This window comes from Rhamphochromis sp. 'chilingali' (genome assembly GCF_963969265.1).
Source record: "Rhamphochromis sp. 'chilingali' genome assembly, chromosome: 14".
Classification (NCBI taxonomy): domain Eukaryota; kingdom Metazoa; phylum Chordata; class Actinopteri; order Cichliformes; family Cichlidae; genus Rhamphochromis; species Rhamphochromis sp. 'chilingali'.
Window position 1 is genome coordinate 29,672,383 of NC_137941.1, and position 21,178 is coordinate 29,693,560.

Below are 21,178 nucleotides of genomic sequence, written 5' to 3' on the forward strand. Positions count from 1 at the left end.
AGTCTCTGAATACTATCAGCACCTCCTAGAAACGTATGAAAGCAGAAACACATGTTTCTGTGGTATGACCCTTCAAAAGACACATATCTGATCCACTCATCCGTCTTTTTTTTCTGTCCGCCTTTCATTACCTAAACGTTCCCTCCCTCCCTGTAGTTTAACAAGGGAAGAGAGCTGCAGATGTTGCCAGAGGTGTAGTCTCATCACATCATCAGAGTGAAAGAGCATGTCATCATTTTAATATTTCCACTCGGATCCACAGGAATTTGGTTGCTACGATGCTGTTTGTCCCTCCCTACAACAGCTCCTCTCTCCTCATTGTGGCTTCACTCAGTTAAATCCATGCATTCAATTATTCTGGACTTAACACACACACACAAACAACAACTCAACAAATCTCCCCACGTGCTCACATATTAAAGCCCCACAATGCAGCACTTATACAACGACAGAGAAAGAGAAAACGAAACAGAGCAGCTAGACACAGAGCTTAGTGTAGTTTTAGTTGAAATAACAAGTGAGAGCGGTTAGTCTGGAGCACAGCCACACTGTACACCCTGCTGAGGGACACAGAAAGCTCAGTTTTTAGTTGTGGCCTTGCATATATTTCTCTGGTTACACTTCATAGTCCGCCGGGCACTTTTTGAGGTATATGGTTTACATATGAAAAAAGAAGAAAAAAAAGAGAGAACAAAACAGCAGCATTTATTATGTCCAGATGTTTCAGTTTATATTGAGACGAATGCTTTTTCCAGCCCTGCCCTCTTTAGCAAAGTGTCACAGTTTGATATATCTGGAAAATTTCTGCCTGCTGATGCAAGAAGCACTCTGTTCTTATAACAACACACAGATTATAAGAAAATGTCCAGCGTTCATAATGATTAATATCTGCTTTGTGGTCCAGGAACGCTCCAAAGATTCACAGGAAGAATCTGTTGGGGGATAATTACAGTTTTTTACAGACGCCAGGAAACATTTCTCAATACTTAGGTCACTTTTGCAAAACTCTTCACACAATCCTCCTAACTGAGGGTCAGCTTGGCAAAGCAGTTCATTTCACATTCAAAATGCACTACAACTACCAAAACACTTCATTCAGGTCTCAAATAAAAACATTCCTCCAGAACACTAGCAAAGGTTGACAGCCGACAAACACACTTTGTCACCCACAAAACAATGACCTAAAAAACACTAACAACATGTAGCATTACACAGTGTTTTCCTGTGTAAAACAAGGACACATCTCTGTTTATAATTTCAATATATGTTACTGGAATGAATCAGACATCATGTATTTATGTTTATGTATTTTTATTTTTTTGCACTAAGTAATCCCAAAATACAAGAATTTGTATACACACCATCCACTGATACACATACAATAGTAATGCTATTCCACTCCATTTCTGGCTGGGTCCATGTTTACATCACAAAAAAACCTATTCAGCAGTTGTCTCCTTTTGTAATGAAATTGAAGGAGTAACATCTGTGTAGATGTTCATCTACAATGAGAATCAGCTGTGGCTGGTTAAACTGCATTTTTAGATTGGAAATATGTTTCAATAAAATATTGCTGTTGGATTTTGCTGTCTTTTCAAGTTTTGCATTGTGTTATTGTTTTGGCCATGAGTTTAACAGTTTTGACAACAGTATGTAAGCACATGCAAAATGTCCTGTACGTACAAAGATTTTTGGCAGTTGTTGTGTCTGAGTGAGAAGATGATTCATGAAATTTGAGAGATGTAGTCATTGAATGCATTTTGAGCCAAAACAATGATAACTGGTCCTCAGTTTAGCCTACATAGACTTCTGTTGTGCTCACTGTGTGAGGAGTTTTGCAAACGTGACCTAAGTATTGAGAAATGTGTCCTAGCGTCTGTAAAAAACTGTAATAGGAGAGCAAAGAAAGGCTGCAGAGCAGTGCTGGCTGGTACATTTAGTGTTGGCTGAGAAGTGATAAAAGCAGTCAGGAAGTTACATTTAAGTTTTAGATTTGTTACTGAAACAGAATTAAATACAAGTATTTTCCAAAAATTTCTTCAGATTAAATAAAAGCCAAAATTTTTTTTTAAAGCAAGTGAAAGAGAATTTCACAAAGGATGAAATACTAGAAAAACATCCTATCGTTCTGACATGCTCGGTGGGTTTGTTGGGGTAGCAGGTTATTATATGACATCGTTCTCAATGTCATTGTGTCCTCATGCTAAATGTATGCATCATTGATTTAGTCAAAACAAAACAAACCAAAAAAAGATAGATGTTTGCACATGTGTTCAGGTCAGGTCCGACTAACTGCTTCATCCAGAATAAATAAATAATAATGACTAAATTCGTTTCAGGTTGCTTTTCTCCCTATCAAGTAACCAGTTCCATCGCTGAGCCGCAGGTCTTCCAACAATCCTCACATGGTTCCCATCCCGTGTCCCCCTCTGTAGCCAACTATGGTGCACATTTGTGCACATCCTGTTTTTCTTGTTTTGGACTGATTCACACGGATTCAGTGATATTTCTGAGCCCCAGGTTACAATCAAACACAGGACATGCAGGCTTGAATAAAAAAAGTTCAATGATACACCTAGGTTTTTACTTTTGCCAAGAAATAACACGGCAAGGACAGGATGTACTAACAGCTTGTATGAGTGCAAAACTTTCTCTAAGCACAGGAGAACGTGGGATTTACTAAAGAAATGTTTAGTAAATGTTTAGTGATGGAAAGGCATGGTCAGTAATTTTGATGTATCCAGAGAACAACTCTCTCAACTCTTTTTGATTTTGCTCATTAATCAAAACATATTGATTCTTTTCCACTGCCTCACATCAACCTGACTTTCATGTTGTTTCCAGTCAGCACCAGATATGCAAAACTCACTTCTCCAATTTTTCTCACTGTTCAGTCTGTTTCTCAGGGCCCAGATAACAGGCTGTTATCTGGCTTACAGACTCAAGCCTTTTTAGTGCTGGTGGAAGTGGTGGGACCATAACATTACCTCGTGTGGTGAGTGATTTTATTTCCATCTGGAGAATTTGAGAGTCTCTTTAGGTAACATTAAGTGGTAATAACTGAAGCAATACAGCCCTTGTACCTTCTACATGAAGACCTGTAATATACATATCCACAGATTTATGGTTGCTGAGAGCTTCTGAAACTGAGACAATCAAATACAAACCAATGCATTCATTGGACAAACAGGGCCTGGATCCAGAAATGATCGAGCAGCATATAAGTTTATTCACCTTACTTAACATCTGTCACATATCCATGATATTTACAGAGCGAATACGACGACTTCTGATATTTCACAGGTGTTTATATAATTACTCTCTTTTTAAAAAATCCACTTAACTCCATCCTCGAGGTTTTCGTAACATGAACGTGCTGCTAGTTAACAGGCCACCTGTTGTTTTTTTCTCACATAAGAGGTGATAGGGTTAAAACACTGAGCTGCACTGCTAAAATTCTGCTAAAATGAGAACATGCTTCCTTAGTTCCATGATTGTACTTGAAGTAATTGTTTTGAATGAATGAGACAAATGAGCCAAGAACTTTTAATTATTGGTAATCTAAACAGTTCAGAAAATGTTGTGAACCTGGGTGTCAGAACAGAATCAATCACCAGTGTGACAAAAAAATTCATTGGTGAAACCTCAGTAACACAAGTTGGACAATGTAGAGTGGAAGTTTGTAGGGTAAGGATATGATTCTGAATAAACAGAACCAGCCCTTTAAAATATTCCTAAATCAACCTTCATATCCATCCTTGGGATCAGCTTGGGATATATATATATATGATGATGATGGGCTGGATAAAGGGTAATAAAGATGATGATAATTGCTAGGGTGTAATCCTTTCATTGATCCTTAAGTCAAATAAAAAGTTTGCATACAACAAAAATATTCAATATAATTAACCATCGATGGTTTCCAGTGAAATAAATTTTGTAAAGTTGAGAGTAGAAGGTACCTGAAACCAGCTGCTGCCCGCTGATGCCCATGGGCATGATGCCCAGGTTGTTCATGGCCGTGGCCCAGGCTCCATGATCAGCGACAGGAACACTAATGTGGTTCTGCTCAGCACCCAGGTTGCCTACACCATCAGCTGTTGTAGCAGAGACAAGCAAAACACATTGAATGCAATACAGGATGAAACTGCATTAAATGAGAAGGTAATATTTTCTGGGAAAGGGTTTTAAAAAGTGTGGGGATGGCTCGTATTACAAAATTCGATATTGCTTTTCAATAAGCTACCAGTGTGACTGTCTTGTACAGAAAGCGAAGTATTAAGCCAAGCTCACAAGTGTTTTATAACGAGTCTTTCAGAATCAGCCGGCACACTTTGAGTGTTAACTTAGCAAAGTTTTAGCTGCAGGAGTTCCTGAAGGCTCCTGTGATAAATTCTGCTGTAGAAAATAGATCCATTCACGATAACAAAAGGAGACTGCAGAGCACAACCGGGGACAAAATATGTCAAACAGCCGAGTATTGCTGTCACAGAAGATGAACTCAGAAATGGTCAGAGGAAGTTATTTTGATACTTTCAATCCCCTGTAACTGACAGATCAGGCATACAAATGTGGAGAAAAGGCTTCAACAAGGAGGACTGTCTTCCACGTGGATTTATGCTATCTCTGGGAAACTTTCCCAACAGAATCCTGGCAAAGTTTTTTCTCTCCTTTCTTGCAAAAAAAGGAAAAAACACACACACACACACAGAAGAAAAACATGGCCTAACAAAGTTGGCCTATCTTCAGAAAGTACAGTAAATTCAATATGTACCACTGGCCATAGCAGGGGGTCTTTTCTCTCCACTCTCTGCAGTCCTGTCATCAGATCTTTCCTCCGGCTGACGGTAAGATGGAGGGATGGATTATTGGCTGGGAGAACACAGGGGCCCATCCACTCCAAGCCACAGTCACAGTCCACCTCTGGAATACAAAAAAAAGGAAGTTAAGGACTTTGAAACATGGCAAAGTCCAAAAAAAATCCTTGAGACTGGAAATGAATCACTAAGCCAGAAGTTGATGCAAGAGCAGAGAAATCTTTAGGCAATTAGGAAGAAATGCTCCAATCCCAGCTGACTTTCTACCAAGAAAAGAAGCTTAAAGCACACACACGTACACACACATATACTGACACTTAAGCAGCAGTTTCTAATCTTAGAAAACACACAGAACTGCGATATGAACTCCTCTCTCGCTGTTTAATACGCACACAGACACACACTTTATGTGTGTTGTTAGTGGGCCGGCATCTCGCTCATTAACAGTTTCCCACCCCTGCGCTGAGCCGAGCTGTCGACGCCACACGGAGAACATCAGAGGAACAAACTGACAGCGCTCGGTGACGCTGAACAAATCCCACATTTCTGTGTGACAGGCCGGTTTTTCAGCTGCATCCATACCAATTACAAGCAGGAATCATGCAAAGCAACAACAGCACCATTGTTCCTGTGTCTTGACACCCACTGTGACCGTTTCTATAATTATGCTTTTCTTATTCAGTATAAATTTCAGTCAACCCACCACTTTGGTCCACATTGAGCTATATCAACAACTATAAGCCAGGATGCAATGAGGTTTTGTGCAGACATGATCCAAAGACGATGTGTTACATTTTCCCCCTTTGCTGCATTTACTGCATAACGTATATGTATAGAACTTAAAGTTTTAGCTCTTGGTTGAAATGTTTGGGTTTTGAACGGTAAATGGATTCTTACATAGTGCTTTTCTACTCTGCTGGAGCACTCAATACACTTTATACAACTTGCGTCACTCACGTCAGCATTTTTCTATGCTTAAGTGCTTTCAATATAACATTCACTCTATGACAGAAGCATCAAAGACCAAGTTGGAGTTAGTATTTTGTCAAAGACTGGAGCAGCCAAGGATCAAACCATAAACTCTCCAATTAGCAGATGACCTGCTCTACAGCCACCCCAAGCTTACAGTACCTGGTGTTCCCAGGCGGTCTCCCATCCAAATACTAAGCGGGACTGACCCTCCTTTGCTTCTGAGATCAGACGGGATGGGTGTGCTCAGGGTGGTACAGCTATAAGCTGTGTTTTTAATGTGTATCAATGCATTTTGCCTCTGCTTATGGCACTCTATTGATTCATGTAATCTAATTATTCTGCCATTTAAATAGAACACTCAAGAAAATTACATTTTGATCTCGAAGGACCAGCCAGCTATTTTCTTTACTAATTTACTATGCTATGGGTCACTGATGGCTGGAGACCCCAGTATGCACTGCCACTAAGGAAGGGAAGGTTAGCAAGCAATGCTAACTAGCCTCCACTGGTCCAATTAGTGTCACAGGGGAAGTGCGGAGCAACATTTTGGCTCTTGGTAATTTAACTCATTATTGGGGATGTCATTTTATCTGGACTAACAGAAAAAGAAACAGAAAGCAAATAAACTACATTTAAATTTATAAAGGGAAAGACTTTAAAACAAGTTTGCTTTTTTTCTTGTCAGTGTTAAGGTAAACCAGAGATAATTCAGATAGACCTAACCTTCAGATCTGAAAAGTCAAGTAGGAAGTAGTTTTGAAATTATATATTTGTATGACTTCATTGTTCAATGATTAATGACATTAGAAAACAAATTTGTAAAGAGTTTAGAGTTTCAATTGATATTTTAAAGTCTTCCTGAACACACCATGGCATTCATTTAGTAAATTCAAGATCCATTTAGAGTAAAATAGATTCTAAAGCAGGATGCACTTTATGCCATTGCTTCATCACCGACTAGTCGACTCTCAGCCTGATCAACTCCTTGCTTACGTCCAGTTTCAACATATAAAGATGGCAATGGACAAAATGCCAAATGTAAGGAAACTTCCAAATGGGCTACTTCCATCTTTTATTTACATTTTGTGTTTTTGTGTACAACAGCAACCAGAGTTAGTGGCACTCCAGTGGCATATTAGATGTGCTTTAATGAGGTCTGACTCTGCTGAGGCTCATCTTTGGTGGGTTAATTAATGACCTATATGTTGGTGCTGGCATGTTTCCATCTGTCAGAACAGCAGCAAGATTTCCATTTCCTCGGTTTTTCACATTTTACACTGAGCTGGTGTTTAAATTATGAGAGCAGCAGTCAATAGAGGGAAAAGAAGGTCCTTCTGGCTGTAATTATTACTGACACATGTGAAAAATGACCCACATGTGCTTTGGACTCATTAAGCAGGTAATGTTTAAATCACCCAACAACAAGAATGATGATTTCTATAAATATGTTGAAAAAAAGGGTATGTGTCTTTAGAGGACTATAAAAGGTCGTCCTATCTCGAAGCTGCATTTGTCAGGAGTAGACTGTATCTTTGATGTAGGATTCAAAGTGTTTGACATGCTGAACACGTTGCCCTCACTCTCTCTCTGTCAGCCCACTCTGCTCTGCAGTAATCACCATTATTCACATCTGACACCAGGAAACCAGCTGAGCCCCGCAACACATCCTGCTTTAATTGAGACACAATCATATCGATGACTTTTCATTAATGACCGCACACTACGACGTGCGGTTTAGGGAGGCCGAAAGTTAAATTCCAAAATGTACACTTTTCTCGCTGCAGTCATAAATCTTAATTATAAATGTGATGATTGGACAATATTTGCAGTTTCAGTGAAAATGTTTGCCTTTGCTGCAGGCCTCATCAGAACAGATCGGTTTTGTTTGTGTCACTGGCACAGTCTCAGCACTGAGGAGGCAGCCAATCAAATACCGCCGCACTGAAGATTTACATGTGTAGAGCATATAGGACACGTGTTTAAAGTAAATGAAGATGGATGATTCTCACATATCAGAGCACAAAGATGCACAGTCATTTCCAAAGAGACGAACCTTTAACCTAGACCCCGAACTGATCCCTCAAACCACATCTTAACCTTGAAAGAGCCTGATAAAGGAATGAGGACCTGAGAAAAATGTCCTCACAAAGACAGGCGAACCTAAGCACACACACATCCTGCAGGCAGAATTAGGTCCCCGGCGATACGGCGGGGGGATTGTGGATGAAGCAAAGGCTTTTGACAGGCTGAGGAGGCTGCTTCGCTGCAGCATCGCAGGAAGTTCACACGTTTAAGAATGATTTATCTTGCATAAAAAAGGCACTTAGCACAATAGCAGTTTGGCTCCGAAGACGGCCTTGTCTCCAGCACCACCAGCAGACTGCGTCACTGTATAGCAGACTCTTGTAATGTGATACTGCACTGCTTATGCTACACAGTTAGTCACAAATTAGACTTACATGTGTTTAAATGCTGCATATTATTTATGAAGCCAACAGAAGTTACGTTTAAACGTGTCAATAAAAGTCAATAAAATTTCAAATCACACAAAAGAATAATAACGACATCCACAAAGTTGACTGACACAACACTGTGTGTGACATTAACAAACTCCAGATCCTAATGACTTTGGTTTGCTGCTCAGCAGGTAATTGTGTGGATGCTTTAAGCATCCACACTATTGAGTTCCTCTTGGGACTTCCGTACACTTTTTGGCACTTAACTACTTCCACAATTTTCAGCCGATTTTCACCGTTCAAATTTTAAAATATTCTGCTATTTCTGCTAATTCCTGCTATGTCTTTTGGTATTTTTCACTATTATACTTTTTAAAATATTAAGCTTAATTTGTCCCATTGAAATGAATGGGAAACTTCTGCAATTCTGCTAAAATTTGCTTGTTTCTGAAACTTAACTACTTCCTCATATTTTCACGTAGAACAACCATTCAAACTTTAAAATGTTCTCAAATTATTGGGCTATTCAGGTATGATTCAGCTTTTTCAAATCTTTTACCGTTTTACCTTTATGCCTCTTAAAGTTTTCAGTTGCAAAATTGTGATTTTTCACAAAATACATGCGTTGTTATGGTTGCTATGCACTTGGCTTCCAGTGTGCCACTGAAGGTTTTGCAGTCTTCTCTTCATGTCCGAACAACTTCTTGCTACTTGCTCAATCTTCACTCAACTTCCACAAATTATACATCAAAACGTAGGTATTTTTGCTGGGTTTCCGAAAATGGTCATTTGTTTGAGGGGAGTCGTCATTATGAGAAATAGACTGCAAAAATCCTGTGTCTCTCTGTGCTGCGTGCACCTGTTTTGGCGGGAAAAAGTGCACAGGCTCTCTGATTGGTGGATTCAAATTCAGCAGCTCCAAGGCTGCTTGACTGAGCTAGAAACTTACTTCTCTCTCTCTCTCTGTGTGTGTGTGTGTGTGTGTGTGTGTGTGTGTGTGTGTGTGTGTGTGTGTGTGTGAGAGAGAGAGAGAGAGAGAGAGAGAAAGAGAGAGAGAGAGAGAGAGAGAGAGAGAGAGAGAGAGAGAGGAAGCCTTTTTATGGGATGATCTCATTGTAAGATTCAAATTCAATATATTTAGACTGGTTGACTGAATTGGATCTTGTGTGTGTCTCTCTCTGTGCATGTGTGTTTCCATATGTGTCCATATTTGTGATTGTGTGGCTGTTATATTTTTTTTTGCCAATTTTTTTCATTTAACAAGTATATTTGAGGGACCCTTAGCATGTTCAGCATTTTTTCAGCTGTCCATTTTGCTTTTCCAATTTTTCTGTTTAAGTTATTACTATTGTGCTAAATCATACTATTTCTGCTATTTTATAAGATTTGTGCTAAATATAGTATTTCTGTCAAATTATAGTATTTGTGCTAAAACATAGTATTGATTTAAAATTACAATATTCATAGTTCATCACAGTGTCTCTGGTAAATCACAGTATTTCTGCTCTGTTGTACTATTTTTCTAAATCATAGTGTTTCTGTAATGCTTAAGTATTTTTGGCTAAATATATTCTTTCTGTTATCTTATACTATTTCTCCTAAATTCTTGTATTTTTGAGAAGTTATCATGTTTCTGGTAAGTTACAATATTTCTGCTAAGTTCTGCTATGCTATTGTATTTCTGCCAAGTATTATGTTTCCTCTAAGATATTGCAGTTCTGCTAAGTTATTCCATTTTAGCAAAGTTCCTTTGCTTCTGCAAAGTTTTTACAATTTCTGCAACTTTTCAGCTTTTTCAGCTAGTTTTTGCATACAGCTTCAGCTTTAAAGCATCCACACTGCATTTTTGCAGGAAATGCAAATCTTTCTAGTTCACAATTGCTTTTATAGCTTTTTCTCTGAAAGAGATGCGATGGTAGCAGTGAAAATGAGCCAAATCAGTAAAGTTGTGGATTGGATTGGATCCAGATCTCAAGCTTGCCTGAATAAAACTATTTTTTTGTTCCAGAGAGGCTTGAAAAGTGGGGATGAAGGAAAACACATTTACAGTTATGGCAAAAAGAAACTCTGTTCCTTAGCAGGTTTTAAATTATGAAAAATACAGCCTCAGATGAACAACAATATGTGACACATCAAAATTAAGCTAAAGTACAGAAGCAGTCTATGAAAAAGTATTAAGCACTCTATAAAAGCAGGGGTTTGCTGGTCTGGAGTTCAGGTTTTTTCAACACAATCGTATGTAGGAGATACAAAGCAAAGACTTAAAGAGAAAAACTTTGCTGCCAATCAGTCTGAGAAGAGTTATAAGGCTAATTCCAAACAATTTGAAGTCCATCATTTAAAGTTGTTGACAAGTGGAAGTTATATAAGACCAATCTTCCAAGCAAATTCAACCCAAGAACTACACATCAGGCTCTACAGGTCTCAGTTAGCAAGTTAAATGTTAAAGTTGTAACTTTTTAAAAAAGTTTTATACAATTAAAAAAGACTGAACAAGCATGATTTGTTTGGAAGAACAGACATGACCAAAGTGGCCAGATGTTTGGCCGTAATGCACAGCACCACGTTTGGCAAAAACCAAAGTCAGCATCTCAGCACAAACACTTCATACACATTGTCAAGCTTTAGGTTTGTTTTGCAGCTACAGGACATCTGTACTTTGCAGTCAAAAAGTCACCCATGAACTCCTCTGTATAACAAATTATTCTAAAGTCAAATGTAAGACTGTCTGTCTGACAGATACAGGACAATGATCTGAAGCTCAACAACACCCAACAAAAATATTCTAGTAGGACTATAAGAGGGTTGCGCATAAACAAATGCTTACAAACCTCAATGAACTGAATCAACACTGTTGAGAAGAGTGGGCCAAAATTCCTCTGCAATAATGTGAGAAACTGATCGAATTAGAAAACAAGCACTTCAAGCAACTTGAAGTTACTCCTTCTAAAAGTGTTTCTGCAAGCTGTTGAATGACATTGTTTACTCGGTTTTAGTACTTCCTTTTTAGCACGCATGTACATGCTAACATCATCAGATATTGTCTTTGAATGAATACCATTCCAATGTAACATGGTCTTCTACAGACAGAGAGTTGCCCTATGTTTCCTATCTTCTAAAAATATACAGTTTTATAAGGCTTAGTTGTCATTGGTTATTTTACATTTAAGCCAGTGCAGTCATTGTCTGCTGAAAGCATTTTTACATTGTTGCTTTATTCAGAAAGGCATTTAATTTTTTGCAGTCTCAATGTTGACATATCAGGAGAGATTACGGCATGCATAGTTGGTTAGAGTTACAATGAAAAGGGCAGTGTTGGGAAGGTTACTTTTAAAATGTATTCCATTACAGATTACAGAATACATGCCCTAAAATGTATTGTGGCGAGCTCAGACAAGGAGGAGACGGAGATATCGTTTGGTCTTGCTTCCCGTGAGCTAGCCAGGGAACACAGCCGTTTATTGACATCTGCAGAAGAACAGTGCCGCTAGCTAACTGCTCAGTGCGGCAACAGCACAGCAACTGTCACTACCCGATCCGTACCGGAAACCCGATCGGTACCCCGCATGCGCGAAAGGTTTCTACTTCCGGTCGTAGCGTTTTACGATAGTTATGGGTCAGAGTATCTGTTAAGATGTTAAGAATAACAATAAATGTTTGCAATAATGAAGCATTTCAGTACAATGTAGACAAAAACGAAAAATAAAAAGAAAGTTACGGATCAGGACTCTCCGATCCTTACTGCGCATGTGTAAAGTCTGACCGTACAAATCGGGTCTACCCGATCCGTACCGCGCATGTGCAGTGTTTTCTTCTTCTTCTGTTCGTTTAATGGCAGTTTACTCCCCAGTGTACGAGGATACCGCCACCTGCTGACCGAGCGAATAAACCCTATTATAAACTGAATTATCGTCATTACAAATGTGTGTTAAATCTGATTTAGCGATAGTCGAGTGTGTTTATGCTTGTCTGTGAGGAGAGGATTGTTGGAATAGTGATGATGATGTGCGCTATCACTGTCAATTGTCAGTAAACACTTCATCTGGCTGATGAATCTACACGTGAGATATTACAAAGTCTGCATTATTAACTCTGTAATTAGGCGCCATTCTTCTTATTTTACGGCGCTGTTGCTCAATCGGGGGACGCTCTCTGTTGAGGAGAAAAGCATGAATTTCTTTGTATACGGATTATCCATTGTTTAAATGTCCCGGGCAGTCGAAAAGAAGGCAGAGCTGTTGAGAAATGCTAGGAGCTAACTGGGCGCTAACCGCATCATTCAAATATATTGAATGTCGCAAAGAGAGGAAGTGACGTAAGATTTGCGCATGCGGGGTACCGATCGGGTTTCCGGTACGGATCGGGTAGTGACAGCAACAACAACACAAAGGGCGCCCTCTGACCCCGGAAGGACACACTGTCGCAGCCAGAGGGCGTCACCCGTCACCATGGCAACATAAACAAAACACAACTGTACAAACAGAACCCCGAACAGCCCTGACCCGCTACAGTATTCTGTAATGTATTCCGTTACGTTACTCGATGAGAGTAACGTATTCTGAATACTTTGGATTACTTAATATATTATCATGCTGTTTACAACTACGTTAATGTACTATTGCTGTGATATTTATTACTATTACTGAAGGTCCGCGGCTCCGAACCCGTAGTAAAGGGACCTCTGACTAATACGGCAGGTTCTGTGTCGGGCTCGTAGCCGAAAAACAGCTTTACTTTGTTGTCTGGGTCAACTTTGCTTGCAAGAGACAAAGAGGCGTTGAAAGGCTGCTCCAATGGAACTTATTGTTTCGGAGGAAAACACGAACACAGTGTACAGTCGAGTCTTAATAGCTTACTTACAACTGGGCTCATCAGGCACTCTTCTTGGCTGCAGTGGTTATTATTATATTTACATGCTTCCAGCTCCCGTTTCTGCTCGATGGCAACTTGTACTTTTCCACTCGCCTTTTTCTCCCTCCTCGCGCTCACGGGCACATCTCCCTGCAGCACGGACTACACTGCCCATGAGGCTACATTCTTTAGTTTAGAGCTATGCCTGTAGCATTCTCCCTATTAGCTTAGCACAACAACAACAACAAAAAATGCGCTCTCTCACCCAGGAAACACGCAGAGAGAGAGCGTCTCCTGTAACCGTGGCAACCGTAACGCTGCCGCCTGGAACAACAGAACGTAGCTGTCAAACAAAACCCAAACAGTCCTGACCCGCGACAATATGAAACAGGAAAATACCGCCGTGTAATCCATTTATTTCAACAAAGTAATTGTATTCTAAATACCACCTTTTTAAACGGTGACTGTAATGGAATACAGTTACTCATATTTTATATTTTAAATACATAACGGCGGTACATGTATTCCGTTACTAACCAACACTGGAAAAGGGAAACAAATATATATGTATTTTACAAACAGCAGCTTACAGTGAAGACAGTGCAAGACTCAACAACACCGTCTGTTCAATAATGATGCAAACTTTACCACATGTATTGCACAAAGTTCTCAGAATACTTTAAGCAATAGTCATTGCTGCAATCTATTTGAAAAAAAACAAACAAAAAAAACCCACATGGTGATATCAGTATCTGCCAACCGACATTGCAGATGAGCTCTACCAAAACACTGATTACAGCTTCACCAGTAAAAGAATTACAACATGCAAGTTTACCTAACAATAGTAATCAAGAATGAATATTAGGAGATGTGCTGAGTCGCTGATATAAAAAGTTGAGGTGGCTTTAAAGGAGTTTCTGAGTTTGCATGAGCAAGATGGTGGCAGTGATGCAAAGACATCTGTTTGATGGAGAGCTTCTGTAAAGAAATGGCCTGTATTTGTATAGCGCTTTACTAGTCTCTAAGGACCCCAAAGCGCTTTACACAACCAGTCATCCACCCATTCACACACACATTCACACTGGTGATGGCAAGCTACATCGTAGCCACAGCCACCCTGGGGCGCACTGACAGAGGCGAGGCTGCCGGACACTGGCGCCATCGGGCCCTCTGACCACCACCAGTAGGCAACGGGTGAAGTGTCTTGCCCAAGGACACAACGACCGAGACTGTCCAAGCTGACAAAGAGGCAGTCAGAGCTGCTATCATCTCCTTCTCTCTGCTTTCTCTGAGCAACACAACACTTTAACACTAACACACAGACACACGCACACAAACAAACACAAACACACTCTTTATCCAGGTAAGAATCACATGTTTAATGGGCCACAGCAGGCAGTTACTTGAAATCTACACTGAAGCAAACACCTCCAGCCATGTACCGTCTACAGCAACTGTCTCTTTTTTCAGCTGCTTGCTCGTTTGTCTCGACCTGCTTTGGCTAATCTGTCTAATTTTCTGTGTGCTGAATGCGAGCATGTGTCTGTTTGGAGATGTAATGTACCATCACAGCCTTGAAAACTACCTCATGTTTGATATGTTTTCTCAGGTGTCTGAAGGCTCAAGTGTTCTTTTTTTCTCTCTCACCAATAAATGGATGAAGTACTTAAAGTAATCTTATTCTGTACATGCCTCTAAGCCCTAAACAGTCTATTTTAAGTTTGTTATAGCTGCAGACATCATTTTCAGTTGAACAGCTAGACTGTATATCTATTATACAGCAATATGTTTGTGCTACAGTATTCTCAAAGGGTGACTGCTAGTGAGTTAAAGAACATATGTTACAAGAAAAGATTCAGACAAAACCAGCTCTACCACTCGAGTACAGTGAATAATACCAACTAATATCACTTCAAGTCAATTACATTTCATCTGTATATCACAACGGCTATGATCTGAAGTAGGGTTGCCAACTCCCTGAAAAATAAATAAGGGACACCTCGTGGCCAGGACCGGGCAACCCAGTTCACCCTTCCCAGTGTGGTGAATTTTGTAGCTATTTTTTTTGTGTGAAATTATTTTTTTAACTATTTGACTTGAATTTGATTTAAGCAGATGCATATTCTTTGTGATATGACCTTATGGGAAACAAATGATCATTAAGCCATTTATTTTTTAGCTCAAAATGACAACATTAACACAGTAAAACAGGTCTCTTTCTTAAACAGAAGCCTGTCATGCTTAACTTTTGAGAATATAAGTAAATCTTTCTTTAAAAGAACTCTGTCCTGCTTAACTTAAAATTATATAAATTAATAGAAAACAATAGAACGAAAAATATTCTTGTAACAGTGCACATATCAGTTGAGGTATTATTTCAGCTTTTCTAATGCTAATCAGCTGCTCCTGTTTGTAAACCCGCTTGTTCCCGTGATTACGCATCATAACTCATCATCATTAATCTATGTATTACTTTTATGTATTAGTGATCTATTTGTTGTAATCATCTATCCTTGCAGTTGTTTATTACACAAAATAAATTATATTATCACACTTCTGGCCACATAGCGCTGATATTCACTGCACATGCCCATATTAACCTTAACCAGAGGGTTTAAAAAAAACAAACCAGTGTTTACATACCATATCTGCTTCTGCCGTGGCCTGGTGGACAAGAAATTGGTTAAGGGTTCCCCGAGCTTTCACGCCCCTCATGTTCTTCATGTGCCCACCATTAGAAGCATGCCTATGGAAAAAGTGCGCCGGCACACAGTGCAGTGCGCTTTATAGGTGTTATCGTGCACTTTTCCAGCCAGGTGTTTTCCTTTTCCCATTCCTCCCTGTACTTTTGCAGCCTTTTTTTTTCTTTCCCTGAGCGAACAAACATTGCTGCTCTAATGCTGGGCTTACACTGTGCGATTTTTGGCCCATTTTGAGACGATTTTTGAGTCGTGCGACCGATTTGGTGATCGGCCCGATTTTGGCCTTCATCGTGCATCGTTTAGTATACGTGGGGTAACGAGAAGCGGCTGTGGTGACACTGCTCACGCGCAAACACGTAAACGTCGGTGAAAAAGATGCACGGCAGTGCAGCGTGTGATCTGGACACCAGCGATGGAGGCACAACTTGTAGAACTTTGGAAAGCTCACCCGAACCTTTTCGATGTGGCATCACAAAATTATCACGACCACAACAACCGTGAAAATAGTTGGATCTACATTGCTGCTCAATCACAGCTGCCTGATCAATGTTTTTCATTAGCAATTTAGCAAAGTTGATGGTGGTGGTGGCGTGTCTGTGTGAGTGAAAGACAGAGAGGGAGAGCGAGCGACAGATTTTCTGTTATAACCTTAATTTTATGGACGCACAGTGTGAGCACTCAGGTCGCATCAGAGCATCGGGCAGTATAGTGTGAGACCCTGCATCGTGACCTACCAACTTCTAACCCCTGCGAGTCAATCGTGCAGTTTGAGCAGGAGCTGAATCGCGCGACTGAAAAAATCGCACAGTGTCTGCCCAGCTTTAGGTGTACTGTTGTCCGAGACTTGCACCGCAGTGTCGGCGTTTGTTTCCCTGTTGGCCATGCTTCTTGTTGTGGTCATCTGTTGTCTTCCGGTATTTTCTCCGCAAGCGACCTTTCCTCGACCAATGAGATGAGCGGTAATCTGAATTGTCATACTCGAATTGCCATAAGTGTGCTGTCAGCTCATTGGTCACAAAGCAGGAGAGGGGCTGGGAATTATGTTTTCAAACAAAGCGTGAATTCCATTAAAAGTTATAGACTACTTTTGATTCTCACTGTATTACGGGACACAGTGCGTCCCTTATTAGCTCAATACGGGACGTGTACTTTTGTTTCTAAATACGGGACGATTCCGTTTTTTAAGGGACGGTTGGCAACCCTAATCTGAAGACACTTTGATGTTGCTAGCTTGCTAGCAAGTTAGCATTTAGCTAAGCAGCCTTACAGAGTTGCTGGTCACGTCTGTCATGAATATGTGAAAGAAGTTCGCACATTGAAGCTAAAATGAAGTGTAAACCAAACTTATTAACATAGAATTTGCCTTGAAAAATCTCCAAATGTTGTAATTGCTGTTACAAGTCTGTCAAAACCTTCGGCCCTCATTGCCTTTCTTATTTTTTGCGTATCTGTCCGTCCATTGCATCCCTCTTCTGACAGTCGACAGGTCCACGCCAAACTGCTATGCATTTCTGCTCACTTTCACGCACCATGAAATATTAACGGTTGAATGCATGTCCTGTTTATTATTCATGAGCTCACTTGATCTCAGCATCATTCACACACATGAGCTGTGTGTGAATGATCACACATGTGCACGTTCTCATATTTGGATATTAAGGAGTGTTCAGTTTGGTGTAAAACAAAGTTAAATGTGCAAAGAACTTTGATGTGCAAAATTCCTGGAGTCACTAAAGCTATTCTTAACAGTGACTCCACGCTCAAATGCTTCTTTTACACTCCTTTTTGTTGTGGTTTAACTTTGTGCCTTACTTTTGTTTTAGTCATCATTTAGAAACAAATGCTACTGAGTATTCTGTGTGACTGAGTACTGATTAACTGACCATTCATCATGCGCTAGTAAGAGTATATTTTAAAAATTTAGAAAGAACTTGCCTGCACAATACCCACCACTACTGCTACAAGTTTGAAGTTAACTTTAGTTCTGAAAGTTAATTTGTCCTTTCCTTTGAGGATATGATTGTTATTCCCTACACTGACGTGGTGACTGGTATTGTGTCACTCCCCGCTACTGTGTATAACTACAAATCACAGTAGCCAATCACAGTGGCTGTGGACTGCATTTCCAGGGAGGCATGCCAGGTTACAGTGTAGGGTTTTGGAAAGGTTTGTGGTTATAACGTACCTACAAAATAGTTTTAACACATAAGTATAAATCCCTGTTAGTGTTGCCAGACGTCTGCCCCTAGTGGTGAAACCGGCATTGACTGCAGCTTTAAGGACAAAGACGATCATTCTCACAATTAGCCTACAGGAAAAGGCAAAAATAAGTAGCATCAGCAGCTGAGAAATATGTTGCTGCTCTTTAAAGTGCGACACACGTGGTCTTAATCGGTCTCCAATGGTGGTCAGGATGGCCTTCTTTAAAAAAATGACCCATTAATCAGAATAAATTTTAGCTCCTTTTAGACACAAAGTGTTCCCGTTCTCTTAAAATGTGTTGTGGGACCTTCCACACATTCCACACATTAATGGAGCATGGCAACAGTCCACGATGAAAGTCTGCAACCACTCAATCTTCAAAGCCACCGTGTTTCTGAGGATGTCCCGTTCTCAACCGACCACCGATAAATGATAGTAAATACTAAAAGACTGACTGTCTCCTTCAGCATGAGCCGAGCACAATTTCCTGTAAAGCTCCACATGCTTCAAAATGTGAAATAAAGAATTTTAAACTGAAATGGTTTTGTTTCACATCATGACTCCACACTCACTGCATTTGACTGCAGCAGTGAGCAGATGAAGGGTTCGTGTCAAGGGAGTCATGTCTTCCTGCTTCACTTCACCCATGCATCCCAGTACACACTGTATTTCTGTGGTTACAGTGCACAGTGCTGCCTGCAACACTAGCCTAAAAATACAGTTCCTGAAGGCAGCTGTCATGCAGTGGTTACAGACAAAGGTACGTGTTGAATTACAAAATTGTGAATGAAACATAACTGAAAATGTCAAATAGTTAAAGATCACCAGGCAGGTGACTAAATAAGCATGTTACTTACTAGCACCATCATATAAAATCAATACAATATTCTTACTGATTCAGTTATGGGGCAGGGATAGCTCAGTAGGTAAAGTGGTCGGCCCATGATCGGAAGGTCGGCGGTTCGAATCCGGCTACCCTGAGGTACCCCTGAGCAAGGTACCGTCCCTACACACTGCTCCCCGGGCGCCTGCTTAGTGGGCTGCCCACTGCTTCACAGAGTGAATGGGTCAAATGCAGAGAAAAACAAGTAATTTCCCCATGGGGATCAATAAAGTATCCATTATTATTATTATTATTATTATTTTAATGGAAAACATAACACATGACAAATATATCCTGCCTACCAGTTGATCAATGTTCACTTTTAATGGTGTCCTGATGAGTCTTTAACAGTTTGTTGTACAGCAACAGAGCTTTGCATTACAGAGACAGTGATTTAGAGACAGTTGGTTGCTGATGTATTAATAGTCAGCATGCTGGAATCAGTCTGATTTACATTAAAGGACAGAAGACAGATAGCGCTTAAATCCAGGAGAACAATGGCAACTTTTATCTCTGCGTTTCTTTGAACAGCCTTAAACTGTGTGCTCCTTCGGACTCGTGATATTTTAACATTCATTAGTGCTAACACAAAATATAGGTGCGATTTATTTATTTTTTTCTTCATTGCATTTTTAGTGAAATTAATAAACCTTTTCTAGCCAAGCAGAAACCTCCTGGATGCAAAAAAAAATGAGCCAACATAGTGCCAAAAACTGCAATTCCTCCATGGCCATTTGAGAGCCCCTTAAAAAGCCAGTGAGCTTGCATAGATGCAAGACACAGAACTTCATGGAAAAATTATTCCGATACAAAAAAAGGTTTCTCTGTAGCTAAATTCCCTCTTCATACCTGTAATAGGAAGACCCTTCCTGCCTGAAAGTGACAGGGACAAAGATATGACATTACTCAAAGCTTCCAGAGGATTGGGCCCCTGTTAGAATCTAGTCCTCTCTGTCTCTCGATGCAACTCCTCATCGATCAAGGACCTGGTCAAAACTGCCACAATGAAGCTCAGCCAAACTGAAAATATATCACCAGTCAGATGCTTTTCATAAAAGATAAGTATCTGTCTGATACGCCACTAATACGCCACACAGTACTCGTGATCCCAGTATCCACTGATGGCATTGCCAAAAACATTACAATAGAAAAAACCAAGCGTACTCAAACTGCAGAGCTAATAATTCCAATCTAATAACTCTTGTTATATTCCAGCCACAGGCTGTATTAGGCTGGCTTGTGCTTCCTAATGAATGGTTTTATTACAAACAATGATCTGGATTTTATGTTCCTAAACAAAACCTGGTTAAATGAAAACAACAGTGCTACGGTTATTATTGTATCAGCTACTCCAAACTTCCTTTTTACAAGTGAGGCTAGAACACATAAAAAAGCAGGAAGAGTGGGCACTGTATACAAAAATGGCCACCACCACAAAGAGCTGTCATATGGCATATCAAACATTTGACTGTCTGAACATTTGCAAGACAATTACAAATCAGCCTATTACCATCTATAAAATATGATGAAAATTAAAGGACGAGGTTTAAAGAAAACTTCTTCATGTGTTCATTTTTTGCAGATTTTATTGCAACACTGTCTACTGTTACACACAGCTGTTGCCACGAACGTCGCACTCGCTTACGTCATTGTCACGAGACAGTCTCGCAAAAACAATCACGGTTTTAGTAACGCAGTAACGCAGCGTGCTTACGGGAAAGTAACAGTAATCTAATTACCTTTTTTTGCAGTAGTAATCCCTTACTTTACTCGTTACTTGAAAAAAGCAATCAGATTACAGTAACGCGTTACTGCCCATCTCTGTTTACAGGTAGGATTTCTGAACTGATGCCATTGGTGCGTCTCCTGAAAATCTCAGATAAATTTGAAGAAATTAAAATTGAAATTAAGGTAAAGGTCAGAGGTCAAGTTTACTGGAAATCTTCTGAATGCAAGTTCATCCGCTTGCGCTCACAAACAGACAGTGAGATGTAGTCGGTTTTGAGCAAGTGTACTGTCATGACAATGCAAGTAAGAATACATTATGATTAGGAGAGCATTCACACATTAAGGCTTAACAAATGATGTTATAAAATAAGTCCTGTCTTGTGACACAGGTGTTTCGGGGTTGACTTGGCAGGCAGGCATCTAGAATTTAAACTTCCAGGGGGTATGTGCCACCTAAAGACTGTACTGCCAGAGGCAGAAGGGTAACACTGGCGAGCGCCTTTATTTTGGTGGTTCTCATATGGAAAAAACTTCCTGATCACCTAAAACTGTTAAACAGGGCCATAA

The 21,178-nt window shown here is 40.0% G+C and overlaps 1 protein-coding gene across 2 annotated transcripts in view; it reads right to left on the reverse strand.

Moving 5' to 3' along the window:
- enox1 (ecto-NOX disulfide-thiol exchanger 1) overlaps nucleotides 1-21,178 on the reverse strand; it is a 151,164-nt gene that overhangs the window by 50,519 nt on the left and 79,467 nt on the right. For both annotated transcript variants that reach the window (XM_080903097.1, XM_080903098.1), the window contains exons 3-4: nucleotides 4,775-4,923; nucleotides 3,963-4,097 (exon numbers count right to left, since the gene is read on the reverse strand). In XM_080903097.1, coding sequence (XP_080759223.1) covers nucleotides 3,963-4,097; nucleotides 4,775-4,784 — 145 coding nt within the window. In that variant the 5' untranslated portion in view covers nucleotides 4,785-4,923. The remainder of the gene's footprint in view (nucleotides 1-3,962; nucleotides 4,098-4,774; nucleotides 4,924-21,178) is intronic.